Source organism: Palaemon carinicauda, chromosome 1, assembly GCF_036898095.1.
Source record: "Palaemon carinicauda isolate YSFRI2023 chromosome 1, ASM3689809v2, whole genome shotgun sequence".
Classification (NCBI taxonomy): domain Eukaryota; kingdom Metazoa; phylum Arthropoda; class Malacostraca; order Decapoda; family Palaemonidae; genus Palaemon; species Palaemon carinicauda.
Genome location: NC_090725.1, coordinates 269,224,330 through 269,243,456, shown reverse-complemented (window position 1 = coordinate 269,243,456; position 19,127 = coordinate 269,224,330). Strand labels below are relative to the sequence as shown.

Sequence of the window (19,127 nt, the reverse complement as noted above, 5' to 3'; positions counted from 1 at the left end):
TCCTAGTTTCTTGTTCTCTCATTATGTAATTCACAAACTATATATATATATATATATATATATATATATATATATATATATATATATATATATATATATATATATATAGGTGTGTGTGTGTGTGTATATACTATATATATATATAAATATATATATATATATATATATATATATATATATATATATATATATATATATATATATATGTGTGTGTGTGTGTGTGTGTGTGTGTGTGTGTATGTGTGTGTGTGTGCGTGTATGTGGGGGGGGGTGCGTAATTAATGAAGCGAACGCTTCCTTGGAACTATTTCTTTGCTGTTATATCAAACTACTACACAACAAACAGCTGATCAATGTTTAACAGCTGACTTGTGTAAGTATCTGTCACATACCCTGTAATTCACTTAGCGTAAATTATATCAAGGTTTTTTTTTTGGCTAATAAGTCAAGTTTGCATAAAAATATAAGTTAAGTACAATATCCATTAATGTCAAACTCATTTTGTGTTTTTTTTGTAGGGTAATTATTAATAGTCTGAGAGACCGGGACCTGCTTAGGGTCATTGCATAAACCCATGATAGACAAAACTAAAGTGAGATAAAGTTATGACTTGTCCCATTTTCAGTTCAAGAAATTATTGCTCAGATATATATGATGCTTATGTATATTAGGCCTACCGAATAATGGATTATACCGTGGATAATCAACTCTTTCACACTGTAGGGTGGTGATGCAAAAGAGCAGGTTTTATTTTGCAAGCTAGAGCCTTTGTATATCAGCGGCCAGTTACTCCTATTTAGATTGAAAATGGACATTAACTAACCTAAACTTTCCCCCCTAGCCTACAAGCCGAGTACTTACCTAACGGGGGTGGATGGGTACTAACGCTTCCTGCAACCCCCCCCCCCTTACACTACTGTATTCTAAGTTAGCTGTAATCAAACATACAGATGGCCGCTATCATACATACATCTCACCAAGTTTGCCGTTCATAGATACTTGGATGTACCATTGGTAATTATGTGTTCTTAGTCAATCTTAGTAAGGGGTGGAGGTATGAGGGGGTGAAGCTCCCCCTCTCATTAGTAACTAGAATTCATCCTAGATTGGGTTAGGTAGGAATGTATGTTTGTGATGTTTTGCTGATGCTGGCATATGAATATATATTTTCGAATAGATGTCACTTCGATTTTATTTTAGTTACGGACAGAAAGAGCTTTTCTATTAAAAGATAGGTGTTTTCTATAGTAGCTTGATGTTTTTCTTTATTGGCCACGAAGTGAGTGCACAGCAGAGCAAAAACCATTAGATTTCTAAAAGATATCCCCGATCTTAGATAGTCTAACGGGTTTTTGGTTTATTTTTTTTTTGTCTAAGAAGTCAAGTGATTAGATGCTGTAACCTCTCATTGTATACTGTTCACAGCATTTATTTGAAATTGCTCTTCCTTCACTTTTGGGGGAATATTTATGAAGGGTAGTTTGTATGATGTGGGGATAGACATAAAATTTGCTTTATCAGTTAGGTTAGGTCAAGTAAAATTATGTCATCTTCACTTGATTTCTTAACTGTGACCCAGCTTCCTACAAATGGTTCGTTACAATAAATTTTTTATGTTAGTGCAAAATACACGATGATGAAAATACCAAACTTGAATCTCTTTTAGGTAAGGTAGACACATGTATAAAACTTACATCATAAGCTAATCGGTTTCATTTTACTCTCAGACCATAGGTGTTTATGTGTGTGGGCATAGATTGTTCTTTGATTGTTTTCAAACATGCGCTGGGAAGGAAAACAAAAGAGAGGGAAAAATCTTCTAAAAGATATGCTCCTCTTAAATATGCTAAGGCTAAAGGACTTTTACCCATTGAAATGTCTACTAAGAAAAGTATTAGTACTTGCACATGCTTGCAGTGTGGGTTAGGCTGATCTTGGAGTCACACTTGTGTTAATTGTTTAAAATGTCAGTCTCTGTGTAGTTCAGATGTTTGGTATGTGAAATAACATTTATGTCAATCATGCACTTAGCTCAATACGTATGGTCATCATTGAAGGAAGAACAGCATATCGGATAAGAGGAACTTACTGGAAACACTCAAGAAAACTTTGATCTCTTGCATGTATCTTTATTTTGATAATAATAATAATAATAATAATAATAATAATAATAATAATAATAATAATACTAAAATAATAATAATAATAATAATAATAATAATAATAATAATAATACAGTAGATATCTCTTTGTGACCAAACTTAGCTGTTTTCGTCCTTTTTTTCTTTATGGAAAATAAAAACATTCATTCTTTAAATAGGGAGTTGATTTTGGTGCAATTTGGAACGGCCATTGAATTTCTTCAAAGAGAGGTGATGTGCACTTTTAAGTGGCCCCCCCGACAACCTGTCGGAAGAGCCTCACTTTGAATTTCGGCCGCAATAAAAACAAATGTGTTATTGTGACTAATAGAGACGTATCGTTGCGCACAATACAAACGTATAGTTACGCCAAATAGAGACATATCGTTGCACCCAATACGGACTTATCATTACGCCAAATAAGGGTATATTGTTGTACCCAATACAGTACAGACGTATCGTTATGCCAAATATGGACGTGTCATTGGGTCCAGTACGCATGTGTTATTGCGCCCAACACAAACTTATCGTTGTACCCAATGCAGCATATCTTTGTCCCCAGTATGGATTGGTGGTTTCATCTAATATGGACGTATCGTTGTGTTCTATACAGACGTATCGTTGCACATAATACGGATGTATCGTTGTGCTCAATGCAAACGTATTGTTGCACCCAATACGCATGCATCGTTGCGGTAATTACACATGTATAGTTACACCCAATATGGATGTGTTGTTATGCCCAATGCAGAGATAGCATTGAACTCAATACGAATGTATCGTTGCCCCCTGTATGGACGTATCGTTACACCTTTATCCGTACTTTTTAATTTCTTTTTATTACTGGAAGTGAATGCAGGCTTTTCAAGTCCAGGTGGTGTGTGGGAGCTCCCTTAGAGTTAGCTGTACCCCATCGAAGGTTGGAGGCTCTTAACAAGTTTGCATCAGACATCTGACAATGAGTTTGATGTAAGGAAGTCTTGGACTTCCTTAGGTCTTTCAGGTAGGCCCTCCATGACTATGTTGAGGGAGCTGGTAGCTAGGGCTATCTCTTCCCGCTATCCCCAGTGCTAATGACTCATGATGACATCAGTGTGAAAGGCATAGATGTGCCCTCAGTATCAGTGACCCCAAGGATGTCCCTTGTGATACTCTACCTAAACCCAAAAGGACTGATAAAGTTTATAAAATGACACCTATGCCAGCGGTAAAAGCTTGACACCGGGAGGTATGAAGCATCGTGGCTGAAACTGCGCGTTTCTTATGACTAGGTCACCCCTACATTAATTAACCCTTCCCCTGTAACCATTACCCCAACCCTTATGCCTGTTACCCTGACCCTTGTGTCTTAGGGTCCTGGGCCCATAACCCCTACTCTCTTTATGCTTGTAACCCAACTTTATAACCGGTTCCAAACTCCTGTATGTTTGCCTTTCTTCTCCCATGTGACAGTGTTCCCCAGTGCTGTAGTTCCTGTTGGAGCAACGCTTGTGGTTCCTCCCCTCGGAGGAGTGTTGTTGTTACAGGTCACTCAGACCTTGTCTCATCTGTTTGCAAAGCCTAAGGTGAGAATCAGGAAAAGAAAGAAATGTGTGTGTTCCTTCACCTCCTCTTCCTCTGATTCTGATTCTTCCTCTAAGATGAAAAAGAAAAAGAAGAGGTCGAAGGAGTCCAGAAAGGCCAGCTGTAGTTATAAGGAAAGGGCTCTTAAAGACACAACCTTTCTTTTGGGTGCAGCAGGTGGATGGTACCCGTGTTGTTCCCAACCCCATGAGGGCTGGGGCCATGACTCCATTTCACAGCCCCCTGGTCTTGTTTATAGCTCCCTGGGGCAGCGGCTCGGGTCTCCCCTGCTACCCTTGTAGCCAGGTCAGACAGGAGTGTACAGCAACTTGGTGGAGCAATGAGAGCTTTGGGGTGAGCAGGAAATGCTCCCCCTAAATCTCGATGAAGTCACTGGCAGCAGGGCGACGGACTAATATTACTCGGATCTTTGCTCTTACAGTGTCTATAATGTTTAAAACGCTTCCAGGAGACTAAAATTACTGCCAGATTTATCTCTGTACACTTTCTGTTTCTTCCCTGCTTAATGGAACATCTTTGGCACCCTTCCATCTGTACGATGGAATCATGCTCCTCCCTCATCCCACAATACTCTGGTAGAATTGGTTGAGAGGATGGCACTTCTTGAGGCTGTCAAAGACATTTTGTTGGAGGGAAGTGAATCACTGGAACATCCTGGTACACCTTTACCCTGCTCCCTGCTTGGGATTTAGCTACCCCTAGGACACCGGACCTTAGACTGTTACCGATAGAGACAGACAATCCTGAGTGTGTTCCATTGTGTATATCATTGAACTCATCTCTGAGTGCAATAGAGTTGGATTGGCAGCCTTGGCAGTGACTTCAGGGAGAATCTGTCATTGACTGGCACTTCGGTGCCCCTCAAGGCTGAAGGTCATCCTTGGAGCTGCCTTGTCGGATCTGATCGATTTGACAGTGGCTAAAGTTGACGATCAGATCTATGAATCTGAAAACTCTTTCAAGTCGAGGCGGTCAACTACGATTCTGCCACCTTCAGTGTCAAGGCAGAGAAGGTTAAACTTACCAAAGCATCTAGCATTACCTCATCTTAGAGTTGACTTGTCGGTGTGAAGGTACATTCTTCTCGGCCTCTGAATCGCTGGCCATGGAATTATACGCCACAGCTTCCCTCCAAGCTGTTTCTAGGCTTGACCAGGAGTCAGGAGCTGTGATGTACTAAACAAAGTTAACAGGATTATCAACCCTGGAATTTGGAGAAGTACAAGAGTCTCTTAATGTTGTGTGGGAACACAGTGACTTTCCTTGCATAACAGCCCATTGGGCTAACAGGATTTTTAAGAGAAGGGATCCCTTGGTTTCCTGTTTCTCAAAACAAGCTATCCAGAAGTAGCTCTGTTGCTTTGAAACTTTTCGGTGTGGGTAGCAACGTCTCTCCTTTCAAGGAGTCGTGTGCAGGTGGCTGTGAAGAAGTGGAGAACTGCTTTGCAGGACTTCCTTCAAGGGCCCTGGCCCTTCGTAGGGAACTGTGGTTAAATCCTAAGGTTTGTCCAAGCCTGTGGGATGGGGTGCAATGAATTTACCCGCACCTGTTTCTAGATCCAGATTAGGACCACCCACAACCTCTTCCTGAAAAGTGGGGTAGTATTCAGAAGGCTGCAACTGGTACAGTAATAACACATACTTAATATCGGGTTGCCGACCCTTATCCTGCTACTCTACATTTAAGTAAATGGCCCTATTGGAACACTTAAGTTATTGGCAACGCTCCTTGTTTTGGTTCAGAGCCAGGGGACCCAACAAGCTTTATATACTTCAGGTGAGATTTTTCTGTCAGCTTTTCAGTATTTTAGATAAAAAAAAAGGTTGCCTTTTTATATGAACATTTTGTGTACCCAAGCACCCACGATGTAAAAAACTGACGTCTAAATATTTAGATAGATTACAGTACACATACGCATACACATGCACACATACACACAGATACACACACACGCATACGCATATGCATACACAAACAAATTCAACCCTTCTTACCCACTCCACCTTTCCTATCTACAACCCGCTGAGTCGGCAATTTGTGGGAGAGTGTAGTTCCGAGTGTACCTCTCGAGGTACCCCTTCTCACCAGGGTATGACTACTCCCTCTCCCCCTTAGCATAACAGGAGATAAATATACAGTATGTATACTGTATTTTTTCTGACATGATTACAAACCATTCTCCCTTTACTATGGATATAGATGATAGCACAAGCTGGCAAACAGCTATAAAACTTTTAACGAGGTGTCAACATCCATTCTGCTTGTTATCAGGAGTAGTGGAGGGGTAGTACCACTCCCCCCTGCTCACTCATACAATCTTCACTTTGATCTTAGCCGTAGTAGGAGACAAACGTCTCCTTCCACATTCACTGGCTATGGCAAATGAAACTTTATTCTTGGGATTTGTTTCCGTTAACACTTGCATCTCAAGGATTTTTTCCGAGAGTTGGAGTCTTGATTAGACTTAAGACTCCATTACCTCTTTAGGTTGGTTAAAGGTGAACAACTGTAGCCAGGGGCTTACCTTTACCACCTTGGAGTTAAACTTCTCTAAAGTATTAGGATCTGAAATCCTCTAGAGAAGAAGTCTGTTCCATCTGTGTTTGCTAATCCATCGGCAGGCATAGGCGAGCAACTTGAGCTGGCAGGGTTTGGAGTGCACTCTCACTTATTTGTAGCAGTTGCTTCGTGACCGATTGCTTGACCTGGTCAGTGATTAGGATCAGAAATCCTCTTGAGAGGAAGTTTGTTCCATCTGTGTTTGCTGATCATATGGCGGACACATGCAAGCAACTTGTTTCCCCCGGGTTTTGACCGCATCCTCACGTACAGTATTGGAAGCAGTTGCTTTGCAACTGATTGCCTGACTAGGTCATCGATTAGGAAGGTTTTCTTTTTAAGGTACCTCTCGACATTCGTGCACTCAAGTTCAAGTTAGTCTTTCACTTGAGAGATATGCTTTCCTTTTCCTTCCTCGGAGCCCACCGACCTTTCAGGGTTTTTGGCAGACGCAGTTGCAAAGTGAAATTTTTTTTTAACCTGAGATTTTCTGCTTTATGCAAGCAATCTCTCAACCCCAAATGATTCAAGCTCTAGCAAGCCTATATCACAGCCCCCCAAGATGAAAGCTTCCTTTCACCAAAGAGATTTGCTAAACCAAGTGATCTCTCACTCCTCGCAATATGATTCAAGCTCTAGCAAGCCTGGATTGCAGCACCAAAGGTGAAAGCTACTTTTCATCAGGGAGGTTTCCTTGAAACAAGTGATCTCTCAATTCCTTGCAATGAGATTCAGGCTCTAGCCAGCCCAAATTGCAGCACCAAAGATGAAAGCTTGCCCTGCACCTGAGAGGTTTGCTTGAAATAAGCGATTTCTCAATACCTCGTGACCCAGGCTTGCATGAGCTCCAAGCTCTCAGCTACCATGGATCAAGGGTGAAAGTTTATCTTGCACCTGAGATTTTAGCTTGTACTAGCAATCTCTCACCACCTAGTGATGTGATTCATGCTTTAGAGAGCCTGGATCACTGCGCTAAAGGAGAAAGCTAGCCTTTCACCTGAGAGGTTACTTAATATAAGGCTTATGATCTATCAATACCTCACCACGCGATTCAAGTTCTAGCAAGTCTGGGTCACTGTGCCAAGGGGGAAAGCTAACCTTTCACCGGAGAGTTTGCTTGAAGCAAATGATCTCTCTCCTTGCAACGAAATTCAGTCTCTCAGTGAGCCTGGATTGCAGCATCGAGGTTGAAAGCAAGCCCATCACCTGGGAGTTGCTTTACACAAGCGATCTGTTAACAGCTCGCCACCTGGACATGCATGCAATTTGGGTTCGCTATGCGATTCGGGCTCACATCTAGCCTGGATATCGACACCAAAGGTGAAAACCCTTCTGAGAGTATTGCTTGGAACATACGAATTCTTGATGTCTCACGACCCAGGCTCACTCTGAGCCAAGATCACAGTGCCAAAGGTAAAAGATATCCTTTCATTGAAGAGTTTGGCTTGAAACAAGCAATCTCAAATTACGTGCGATCCAGTCTCCCGACACAACTCAGAATCGCAGCTCGATCCAGTCTCCCGACACAACTCAGAATCGCAGCTCGATCCAGGTTCACAGAGAGCCTGGATCACACAGTTGCTCATTTAGCCTGTGACTGGCTGTCTAAATCCCTAGAATTCATGAAGCAGTTAGGAATTTTGAATAAGTGGTTTTACTTCTTGTACATGGATGTCAATCAAGCCTTAATGCTAAAAATTGTTTTCTTACGAGAAACCTGTGTTCCTGTGATAGCTAATTGTATGCTTGCATATGCTATCCAGCATTTACATTTTAATTAAGTGTTTATGAACACAAATTTCTTTGAGAGCCCGAGTCTCTGCTGCAAGGCAAGAAGTAAAGTTTTTGTAGGATTTTACATTTTCCTAGTAATTTTTTTCTCTCGCTTAAGATCGCAATGATAATCCTGGGTTACCCCATAAAGGTTCTGAAATTTTTCAGATGGCTTGACTCAGGTACAGTATTCAGAATTCAGTTGTATGAAGGAAATACAAATTGCTTTAGTTTTTTAACATCTTTCGCGTTGTGTAAGACACCAGCCTTCCCAGAGTTTAAAAACAATAGAATGCACTAGTACAATGGTAACGTGTTTGCCTGGCATTACCCATGGCATGTGATTGATCCCACTCAGGATTGTGCTCTGTTTTATCTTTTTTCCCTGCATTCACTTTTCTTGAAAGCTTTATGCATAGAGGTTTCTTTTGGAGGAATTATTGTTCGCACATTAAAGTTATCTGCCTCAGGAAAGTAGCTGTCAGCTTATGGTCCCATTTGTTTAAGAACATAGTCTTTAAAGACCGTTAGTTTGGAGGTTCAATAAATACTCCTTCCATTCTTTTCTCTTTCATTGGAAGAAATAGGGCTATCCAGCCCTTCATTTAGGATGAAGAAACTACAATAGTTGAGCGCTGTTGAGTTTTCTTATTGAATAATCCTTGATTGTGATACTTTTAGCTCTTGCTTTGGGTGAGCAAATGTTGGATCGACACCCCAAGACAAGTAGCTACAAAACGTTTACACGCAACAGACGATACGAACCTCTTCAGAACATTTTGTACCAGTGGTTGTTATCGCTAGTCTATTTAGTGATTTCTCGCTATTTTAGTAGCTCCTTCTCTAGTTTGCTCTCTCAGTAGAGCTACACTAGATGTACTGCTTGGGTTTCGCACATTTTTAAGAGAGTGGCACAACATAGCAAATGTTTGCAAGTCATATTCCCTCCCCTGTCTGTCCACAGGAGTCACATAAAAGAGACGAGGCATTTGATGTCCCATGATGATATTTTCAATATTAAACTTACCCGATAATCATGTAGCTGTCAACTCCGTTGCCCGACAGAATTCTATGGAGGGATACGCCAGCTATCACAATACTAGAAGGGGGTGTATTTACCAGCGCCACCTGTGGCCAGGTACTCAAGTACTTCTTGTTGACACCTCCTCAATTATTCCTCTGTCGTGCTTCCGGCAAGACGTTCTGGGATACGCTTATGTTCTTGGAGTATTTTCACGACTTTGGTGAAGTATTTCTCTTTGATTTCGGCTGTCGCTTTACTGGAAACTTCTATATTAGCTTAGTTAGCTTTTGGAATTAATTTGATTAATTATGGTGACGAGAGAGTATGAACTCTCGTTCACCTTTCAATGGCCGACCCTTCCCTTAGACGGAAGTGTTGGTGTCTAAGAGAGTATAGACTCTCTTTCTTAATTTTGCTTAACAAAAGTTATAGATTTATTTTATATCTCTCTGCCTCTTATAGGCCTCTTCGATTAACTTCCTTTTATTATAAACTCATTAAAATTAATTTTTATATTTGTTTATATTCGACCTTCCTAATAGTAGGCGGTCTTTTTACCGAAGTTAATAAACTTTGAGCCCGTCATTTCGGTTTTACCTGTTAACATATTATGCTATTTCCGCCACAGAGTTTGAAAGAATTTCTTTGATAGTCTCGTTCTGTTTTCAAAGTTGAACTAACGTTTTGTTTTGTCTCTGCAGTTGTTGACGTTCAGAACGTTCAACTTGCACTCTATCGTTACGATAGAGAAAGAATGTTCACGGTTTCACGTTGCAGTAAGAGTAACCGTGTCTAGCGTTTTGTTCATTCTTTCTTAACTTAATGGTTTTGATCCTAATAAAGGAACTTTTCAGTTTTTTCCTTTAACAATAATATGTTTTAACGATATATATGATTGGGCTCTTCTCTCAGGTTCTAAGTCAAGAGAGAGAGAGAGAGAGAGATAGAGACGGAGGGAGAAAGAGGATAAACGTTTCATTCAAGCCTGCCAGGCGTACGAGTAACGTCGTTATCGTTTTTGCTCTTCTCCCTAGTCTCTTTAGGGGAAGAAACTAAACGTTTCTAGAGTGATCTAGTGTTTAGTCTCTTTCCAGCCACTGAATTATCTTTCATTAGATTTTTCTGTTACATTGTAATTCTGTTTTCGCAATTACTAACTTTGAGAAAGGATAGAATTGCGTATTTCAGGTACAAACCACTTAAAGTTTCGAGTTCAGTGAAATAAGTGCAAACAGAAATCAAAGTGATAAGTGATTAGTGCGTGAGGGTACTTTTGTGCGCGCCAGTCGTCCTCCCAGTCCGGGACCTCTTGCAAGCTCCCAAGCCCAGGGGAGAAGCAATGTCGAAGGGCATAAGGGTTCAGCAGGCCTTGATCGGCGCACAGAAGTATCCTCGGTGGTTGTGGGCGTGTCTTACCGAGACCGTCACTCCCACCCGCAGACGATTGAGCCCTTATTTTGCTCGTCTGCAGAAGAGATTAGGGGAGAAAATAAAGGCAGAGTAACGCTCTTAAACGCCTACACTCCCCCCGCCTATGATCGCTCCGCCTGATCGCAGTACCACCTGCCAGGCGTACGATGTTGTGAACTCTACTACAGTCCATGCAAGCACAGCTTTCGGACTTGATGTGTGAGTGTCGGGCTGAGAGTGTTGCTCCTCCGCCTCCGCCTACACTCCCTCCACCTACACTCGCTCCGCCTGATCGCAGTACCATCTGCCAGGCGTACGATGTTGTGGACTCTACTACAGTCCATGCAAGCACAGCTTTCGGACTTGATGTGTGAGTGTCGGGCTGAGAGTGTTGCTCCTCCGCCTCCGCCTACACTCCCTCCACCTACACTCGCTCCGCCTGATCGCAGTACCACCTGCCAGGCGTACGATGTTGTGGACTCTACTACAGTCCATGCAAGCACAGCTTTCGGACTTAATGCGTGAGTGTCGGGCTGAGAGTGTTACTCCTCCGCCTCCGCCTACACTCCCTCCGCCTACGCTCGCTCCGTCTGATCGCAGTACCACCTGCCAGGCGTACGATGTTGAGCCACGTGCTGAGTTTGCTGTTCCCTGTGGTGTTCAGCCTCCGCCTTCCTTAAGGCAACCTTTACAATGGGATCAGGAGGATTATACCTCTCTTCCTCCGCCTCCACTTGCTGCCCCACCAGTGATGCAACACTCGGTTGAGGTACAACAACCTCTCCCGTCCATGAGTCAGTCTCCTCAGCTCTCGCTGCAGCGAGCTCAACCCTCCACAAGGCAAGCACCACAACACCTTAGCCTTGCGCCTCAGGAACCTCAGCTTGCGAGACATTTACCTTGTTCTGCGCAGCCTCTTCCTCATCGCGCTCCGCTCACACCACAGGAACTGGAACTTGCTACTCCGCTTCCGCCAACCGCTCAGCAAGCGCAACCCTTGGGTTCAACCACTCATGCTAGGAGTCAGCCTCCTCCACCCATGCGCCTTCCTTCTGCTTGTCTTTTATTCAGCCTTTGCAGACTGAGCCTCAGGTGTTCCCTCAACGGAGTCTTGAAGAGGAAACCACAACTATTGTTGTTCCAGCTCGTTCTGACTCTGCTGTTCAGCATACCTTACCTCCATTTTCATACCATGGTTTAAACCCCATGCAAGCATGCATAAAGCACTCTAGCACTGGTCATGGAATTTCTGAGAAATGTTAAACGCCATGCACACGCTCTGCTTTCCTTACAGCAGGCTCTGCTTACTACATGCTCAGCATACAGCATGCTCTGCATTCAGCATGCTCTGCATACAGCATGCTCTGCATTCAGCATGCTCTGCATACAACATGCTCTACATACAGCATGCTCTGCATACAGCATACTCTGCATACATCATGCTCTGCATACCTTACCGCATGCTTCTCAACACATCTTGGGTTGTTGCCAACTCACTAGACTGTCAAGCAGTTTCATAACGTTGCCTTCTAGTCTGCTGCTTTTGCACCAGTGAACCCTCACTCAGAGAACTTAGCTTTTCTAGGATAAGGTCCCTGTAGATGAGAAAGTTCTTTTCTCCCTCCTTCTGATATTCCCTTGAGGACTCTGTCATTTGGAGGGAGCCTTTAGCTGCATAACCTCTTATGGACTTTTATTTAAGCATAACATGCTTACAGGGAAGGTAATGGTTCCACTTCAGTCGCTAATCCCGTCTGTTACCACACCTGCTCCCATAGACCTTGAGCTGTGTTGCATGACATGCAGTCCAAGCTTAGTCCTTGTTAGAGGATTTTTTGTTTACGGAGTCAATGTGTCACGGGGAAGACGTTCAACAACCAACAGAAGTGACTTGTTGTGACGCAGTGCGGCAACCTCAGCAACCCGTTAAGGAGTTGTCTGTACGACCCAGACAGTCTAGACAGATTCGGGTTGTCACTGTACTTCCTCGCTTGCCCATGATTGACAGTTTACAGACTGTGCAGCAGTATCATGATCTTGTGTCCGGCTCCGTCAGACGACTGGCTTTTAAGAGCTCCCACAAGTCGTCGCTGTCTGGAGATTTTCAAATGGACTATGGATCTGACCAAGGAACTGGGCCTCCTGGTCAATTTTGAGGAGTCTCAGCTCGTTCCATCCCAGACCATTGCCTCCCTGGGTATGGATCTTCAGAGTCGAGCTTTTCGGACTTGTCCGTCGGCCCCAAGGATCTTCCAAGCCCTAGAATGCATCCAGAGCATGCTGAGAAGGAACCGATGCTTAGTCAGGCAGTGGATGAGTCTAACAGGGACACTTTCATCGCTGGCCCTGTTCATCGAGTTAGGGAGACTCCACCTCCGCCCCCTTCAGTATCATCTAGCTGCTCACTGGATAAAGGACATGACGCTAGAGACGGTCTCAGTTCCTGTTTCCGAAGAGATGAGGTCTACTCTAACGTGGTGGAAGAACAGCATTCTTCTCAAGGAAGGTCTACCATTGGCTGTTCAGACCCCCGACCACCGTCTCTTCTCGGACGCATCGGACACGGGCTGGGGTGCGACACTGGACGGACAGGAATGCTCGGGAACATGGAATCAGGAGCAAAGGACACTTCACATCTATTGCAAGGAGTTGTTGGCAGTTCATCTGGCCTTGATAAACTTCAAGTCCCTCCAGCTAAACAAGGTGGTGGAGGTGAACTCCGACAACACCACAGCCTTGGCTTACATCTCCAAGCAGGGAGGGACTCATTCGAGGAAGTTGTTCGAGATCGCAAGGGACCTCCTCATTTGGTCAAAAGATCGAAAGCTCACGCTGGTAACGAGGCTCATTCAGGACGATATGAATGTCATGGCAGATCGCCTCAGCCGGAAGGGTCAGGTCTTCCCCACAGAGTGGACCCTTCACAAGAATGTTTGCAGCAGACTTTGGGCCCTGTGGGGTCAGCCAACCATAGATCTATTCGCTACCTCGATGACCAAGAGGCTCCTCTTGTATTGTTCTCCGATTCCAGACCCAGCAGCAGTTCGCGTGGATGCCTTTCTGCTGGATTGGTCCCATCTCGACCTGTATGCATTCCCGCCGTTCAAGATTGTCAACAGGGTACTTCAGAAGTTCGCCTCTCACAAAGGGACACGGCTGACGTTGGTTGCTCCCCTCTGGCCCGCGAGAGAATGGTTCACCGAGGTACTGCAATGGCTGGTCGACGTTCCCAGGACTCTTCCTCTAAGAGTGGACCTTCTGCGTCAACCTCACGTAAAGAAGGTACACCCAAACCTCCACGCTCTTCGTCTGACTGCCTTCAGACTATCGAAAGACTCTCAAGAGCTAGAGGCTTTTCGAAGGAGGCAGCCAGAGCGATTGCCAGAGCAAGGACGACATCCACTCTCAGAGTCTATCAGTCTTAATGGGAAGTCTTCCAAAGCTGGTGCAAGGCCAATGCAGTTTCCCCAACCAGTACCACTGTAACCCAGATTGCTGACTTCCTGTTACATCTAAGGAACGTAAGATCCCTATCAGCTCCTACGATCAAGGGTTACAGAAGTATGTTGGCAGCGGTTTTCCGCCACAGAGGCTTGGATCTTTCCTCCAACAAAGATCTACAGGACCTCCTTAGGTCTTTTGAGACCTCTAAGGAACGTCGGTTGTACACTCCAGGCTGGATTCTAGACGTGGTCCTAAGGTTCCTAATGTCATCAGGATTTGAACCGCTCCAATCAGCCTCTTTTAAGGACCTCACATTAAAAACTCTTTTCCTCGTGTGCTTAGCAACAGGTAAAAGAGTAAGTGAGATCCACGCCTTCAGCAGGAACATAGGTTTCACATCTGAAACGGCTACATGTTCCTTGCAGCTCTGTTTTTTTTTGGCTAAAAACGAGTTTCCTTCCCGTCCTTGGCCTAAGTCGTTCGAGATCCCAAGCCTGTCCAACATGGTGGGGAACGAACTGGAGAGAGTACTTTGCCCAGTTAGAGCTCTTAAGTACTATCTAAGAAGGTCAAAACCATTACGAGGACAATCAGAAGCCTTATGGTGTGCTATCAAGAAGCCTTCTCTACCAATGTCTAAGAACGCAGTTTCTTACTACATCAGGCTTCTGATTAGAGAAGCAAATTCTCATCTGAAGGAAGAAGACCTTGCTTTGCTGAAGGTAAGGACACATGAAGTGAGAGCTGTGGCTACTTCAGTGGCCTTCAAACAGAACCGTTCTCTGCAGAGTGTTATGGATGCAACCTATTGGAGAAGCAAGTCAGTGTTCGCATCATTCTATCTCAAAGATGTCCAGTCTCTTTACGAGTACTGCTACACCCTGGGACCATTCGTAGCAACGAATGCAGTAGTAGGCGAGGGCTCAGCCACTACATTCCCATAATCCCATAACTTTTTAACCTTTCTCTTGAATACTTTTTATGGGTTGTACGGTCGGCTAAGAAGCCTTCCACATCCTTGTTGATTTGGCGGGTGGTCAATTCTTTCTTGAGAAGCGCCGAGGTTAAAGGTTGTGATGAGGTCCTTTAGTATGGGTTGCAGCCCTGTATACTTTAGCACCTTTGAGTTGATTCAGCCTCCCAAGAGGAACGCTGCGCTCAGTAAGGAAGACGATCTTATTAAAGGCAGAGTAACGGTTCAAGTCGACTTCCTTACCAGGTACTTATTATTTCATTGTTATTGTGGATAACTGATTATATGAAATACGGGATACTTAGCTATCCTTTAGTCTTGTACACTGGTTTTTCACCCACCCCCCTGGGTGTGAATCAGCTACATGATTATCGGGTAAGTTAATATTGAAAAATGTTATTTTTATTAATAAAATAAATTTTTGAATATACTTACCCGATAATCATGATTTAATCGACCCTCCCTTCCTCCCCATAGAGAACCAGTGGACCGAGGAATAATTGAGGAGGTGTCAACAAGAAGTACTTGAGTACCTGGCCACAGGTGGCGCTGGTAAATACACCCCCTTCTAGTATTGTGATAGCTGGCGTATCCCTCCATAGAATTCTGTCGGGCAACGGAGTTGACAGCTACATGATTATCGGGTAAGTATATTCAAAAATTTATTTTATTAATAAAAATAACATTTTTCCATAAACAGGGATGTTCATGGAGGCTCTGTTTGTCTCCAAAGTGCTGATGACAGTAATCAAGGTAATGATATTTTTGACCAAATACTAGCTGATTTTCTTCACTACAGACACTGGAAAAAGAGATACGGTTTTCTCTATTTTAATAATATATTCCTCCAATATTACTGCATCTATCAATAACATATTCCCTCATATGAGCTTGGGTATGAATACAATCCATGGTCTCCTTGTGATCGATAATTTTGTAATCATTCACCGCAGGACTAATCATATCATGATTGGTCACCACGAGATCATTTACCACTCTATCGATCACCATGTAATCAGTCACTTCGTGATCGTCCGTGTTATCGTAACTTCAAGTCACTGGGGATGTTTCTAAGCGCTCACTAGTGCAAAAACCAGGTCACCTGTCACCTGTTCCATTTCAGCCCTCCAGTTCCATGCACCGAGGTTTCCTATTGTAACGAGATCTTTCCACGCACCGAGATTTTCCTACACACCAAGATCTTCCCATGTGACGATATCTTCTCCCACACTTGTGATCTTCCCATGCCCTGAGACCATCCTACTTGTTTGTGTGATATGGAACAAGAACAGGTGGCCTCCCAGGACCTGCCTCACTTCTTGTTAGAGCACCAAGATGCCCTCATTATGTATGCGTGATCAGCAGCAAGGCTCCTGCCCACTAATTAACAGGTACTCATACAAACTACTTATGTGCTGCTCTGTACCATGATCTTTTATTTTTTAGAGGCTAAAAACTGTAGTACTTTGTCATTCTGTCTAAGGAGGCAAGAGTAATTGTTGATCGGTCAATCTTTCAACCTCTTTAGGGAATCACCATGGATCCTTGCTTAGTCCAGATCATGAATACTATGGGAGTAGGGAGCAGTCTATTGAGGGACATGAGACCCCTTCCCTCGTGAGGTGCTAGGGGTTGCATGCGGAAGAGGAGAACCCCCAGATCAAGTCCTTGTTCATTAAAGTCATTGAACTCAACTACCTTGGTGAGGCTGCCTTGGCACCTGGGAAAAGGGGGATTATGTTCATTCATTGACCCTGCGGTACACCTGAAGGGTCCATGCCCACCCCTGAGTTGCTGCAGTCAGAGCTTGTTCATTATAATTAAACAAGATCCTGCCTCCCATACTCTCAATGATGAAGATTTTATGGGACAAACGGCAGAACCACATCTTTTCTACCTGTCGATCCCACAGTGGTCATGCTGACGACAGATGCTAATATGAGAACACCTCATTCTCAGCACTTCAATCTACTGCCAAAGAACCCACATCCATAGACAGCTTCCAGGCAGCCTCCTGGATCAACCACGGGGCTGGAGCAGTCACCTACTTTGCCACAACCTAGGATTTGGCAAATCCTGAGACATATGAAATACATCAACTTAGTCCTTATATGTATGAAAGCTGTAACCTTCTTGGCGCACCAGTCAGTGAACCAGTGGGCCAACCGAGTTTTGAAGAAGGAGAATGCTCTCACTTTTCTCGGCAAGATGAGGCATAGTACCCACTTCTGGTGACTACGGCCCTTATCCAGCAGAAGGATGTGGAGGTGATGATGGAAAAATGGAGGAAGGAGAGCCATGACTCCCTTTAAGGACCCCAGGCTTTTCAAAGACAAAGAAGGCAAAAACTTTAAATCCCACTATGCCTTTGAGATCGGCACTGAAGAACACTCTTGTTACCTCCAGAGCCCAATCTGCACCTCCAGCCTCTTCCTCCTTAAAGAAAGATGTGGACATTGCTCCACTCTTTTGCCCCCAGCTTGGCTTTTTCAGGAAAGGTGGTAGAGGTAAGAAAGGGACACTGAAGCGATTGCTCTAGTGGTGTCACTGACCAGAAACCAACACTTTCTCTCGCAGTTTTGTTCCAGTGGAACAGGAAGTATGGGACTGTCGTACTGGGTGGCAGAATAATGAAAACCTCACCTATGGAGTTCCACTCAACTTTCCACCTCCATTGATACTGCTTTTCATAGACCCATCCAAGGAGGAGTGGGGCACAGCTGAGTAGCCAAACTGCCTCAGGGGTGTAGCCCACAGTATAAATGTACCTGCATATAACCCTTGAATGCAAGCAGTGTTCCCAACGCTACAAGCTATGTAACACAGTTTGGTAGGGCACCAAGTAGCGATTATGAGCATGTGTGGCATATGTCAACAAGCAACGCGGCACTATTTTGCGGACTCTTAACAAGTTGATAAAGCAAGTGCATACATGAGCAGTGGACAACTCTGTAGAACTGTCAGCGAGGTTCATTCCAGGCAAGAAGAATGTTCTAGCAGACATACTCAGTTGCCAAGGGCAGGTTGTAGGCTTAGAGTGGTCCCTACATCTTTTCATAGCAAAAAGGCTTCTTGCTCTTTGAAGATCACTGGTAATCAATCTGTTCCTCATACAGTTGAACAAGAAACTCCTTGGGTAATGCTCCCCAGTTACAGATTCATTGGCGGCGTTCTATGACACCTTCCAACACCCCTAGATATGTACATCTTTCCTCCCTTTTGCCTTATTTGTAGTTGAATCAACAGGCTATTAGCCACATCACTTCTCAGGAGGACCCTGGTGGTTTCCAATGGTCCACATTCCTAATGGTATTCAGACCTACTGATGCTACTTGTCAACATACCGAGAGAATTACTCCAATGGTCCACCCTCTCTGAGGGCCCCACCTTCATAGGTACCACAACGCAGCGGAGTCCCTTGCATTTCGCAGTTTACGACAATGGAATCTCCCCAGAGCAAAAGTTTTTTTTTCAAGATAATGCACAGGATATGTCTTCATACCTATGAGGGTCCTTTGAAGCTGTTCAATAGAGGAAGTAGGCCATCTTCTGCAATTGGTGTTGTAAAAGCAATACTTTTCCAGTTGGAGCCTCTCTGCAATTAAATATTTGTGCAGTATTCTTCTTCTCTGAAGCTCAGGCACCAGGAGTGGGATGTCACCCAAGTCCTCAAGGCTCTTATGCCTTCCCCATGTGAGCCGTTGAGTCAGGTGTCAAACAGAGATCTGACCATCAGGAGTGTCTTTTTGTTAGCTTTAGCATCTCTTCCTTCCCTTCCCTTGTGGTGCAGCAGTTGTGCCATATGTGCTGGACTGGACATCATATGCAGGTAAGCCTCATAATCAAGAAACTTTTCCTTCCAGGTAAGTTTTGTGAAGAAGTATTTCTCCCATCCTCCTATAATGAGGGGGAGGATGGATAGAATGTATGCAAAATTATTTTTCAAAATGATCATACATTCAGACATATTCATCAAATTAATATATTGTAGGTTCTTTCATGACAGTCTACCAGTTATCTAGTAATAGCCTGCCCTAACACCTGTGACCTCTTCATGCTTATGACATTAGGAGGTTGACAAAGAGTTATCATCTCTGCTACTATACACAAACAGGTGCTGTGATATTTCCAGGGAAAGGTAAATTGCCCAGTCAGGTTAATAGAGACTTCCTCCTAAGAATAAGTCCTTATTAAAGCGAAATGATTTGTATTTGTGTA

General features: G+C 43.8%; 1 protein-coding gene across 3 annotated transcripts in view; it reads left to right on the top strand.

The window, feature by feature from the left end:
- Positions 1-268: 268 nt before the first annotated feature.
- LOC137656232 (protein MTO1 homolog, mitochondrial) overlaps positions 269-19,127 on the top strand; it is a 141,836-nt gene continuing 122,977 nt past the window's right edge. The window contains exon 1 of one of the 3 annotated variants that reach the window (XM_068390407.1): positions 269-373. Coding sequence is in view for 1 of the 3 variants with exons in the window: in XM_068390404.1 (XP_068246505.1) it covers positions 18,590-18,738 (149 nt within the window). In the remaining 2 variants the exon portion in view is untranslated. Of the gene's footprint in view, positions 374-538; positions 593-18,574; positions 18,739-19,127 lie in introns of those variants that run through there. The other 2 variants (XM_068390409.1, XM_068390404.1) reach the window with 2 other exon arrangements.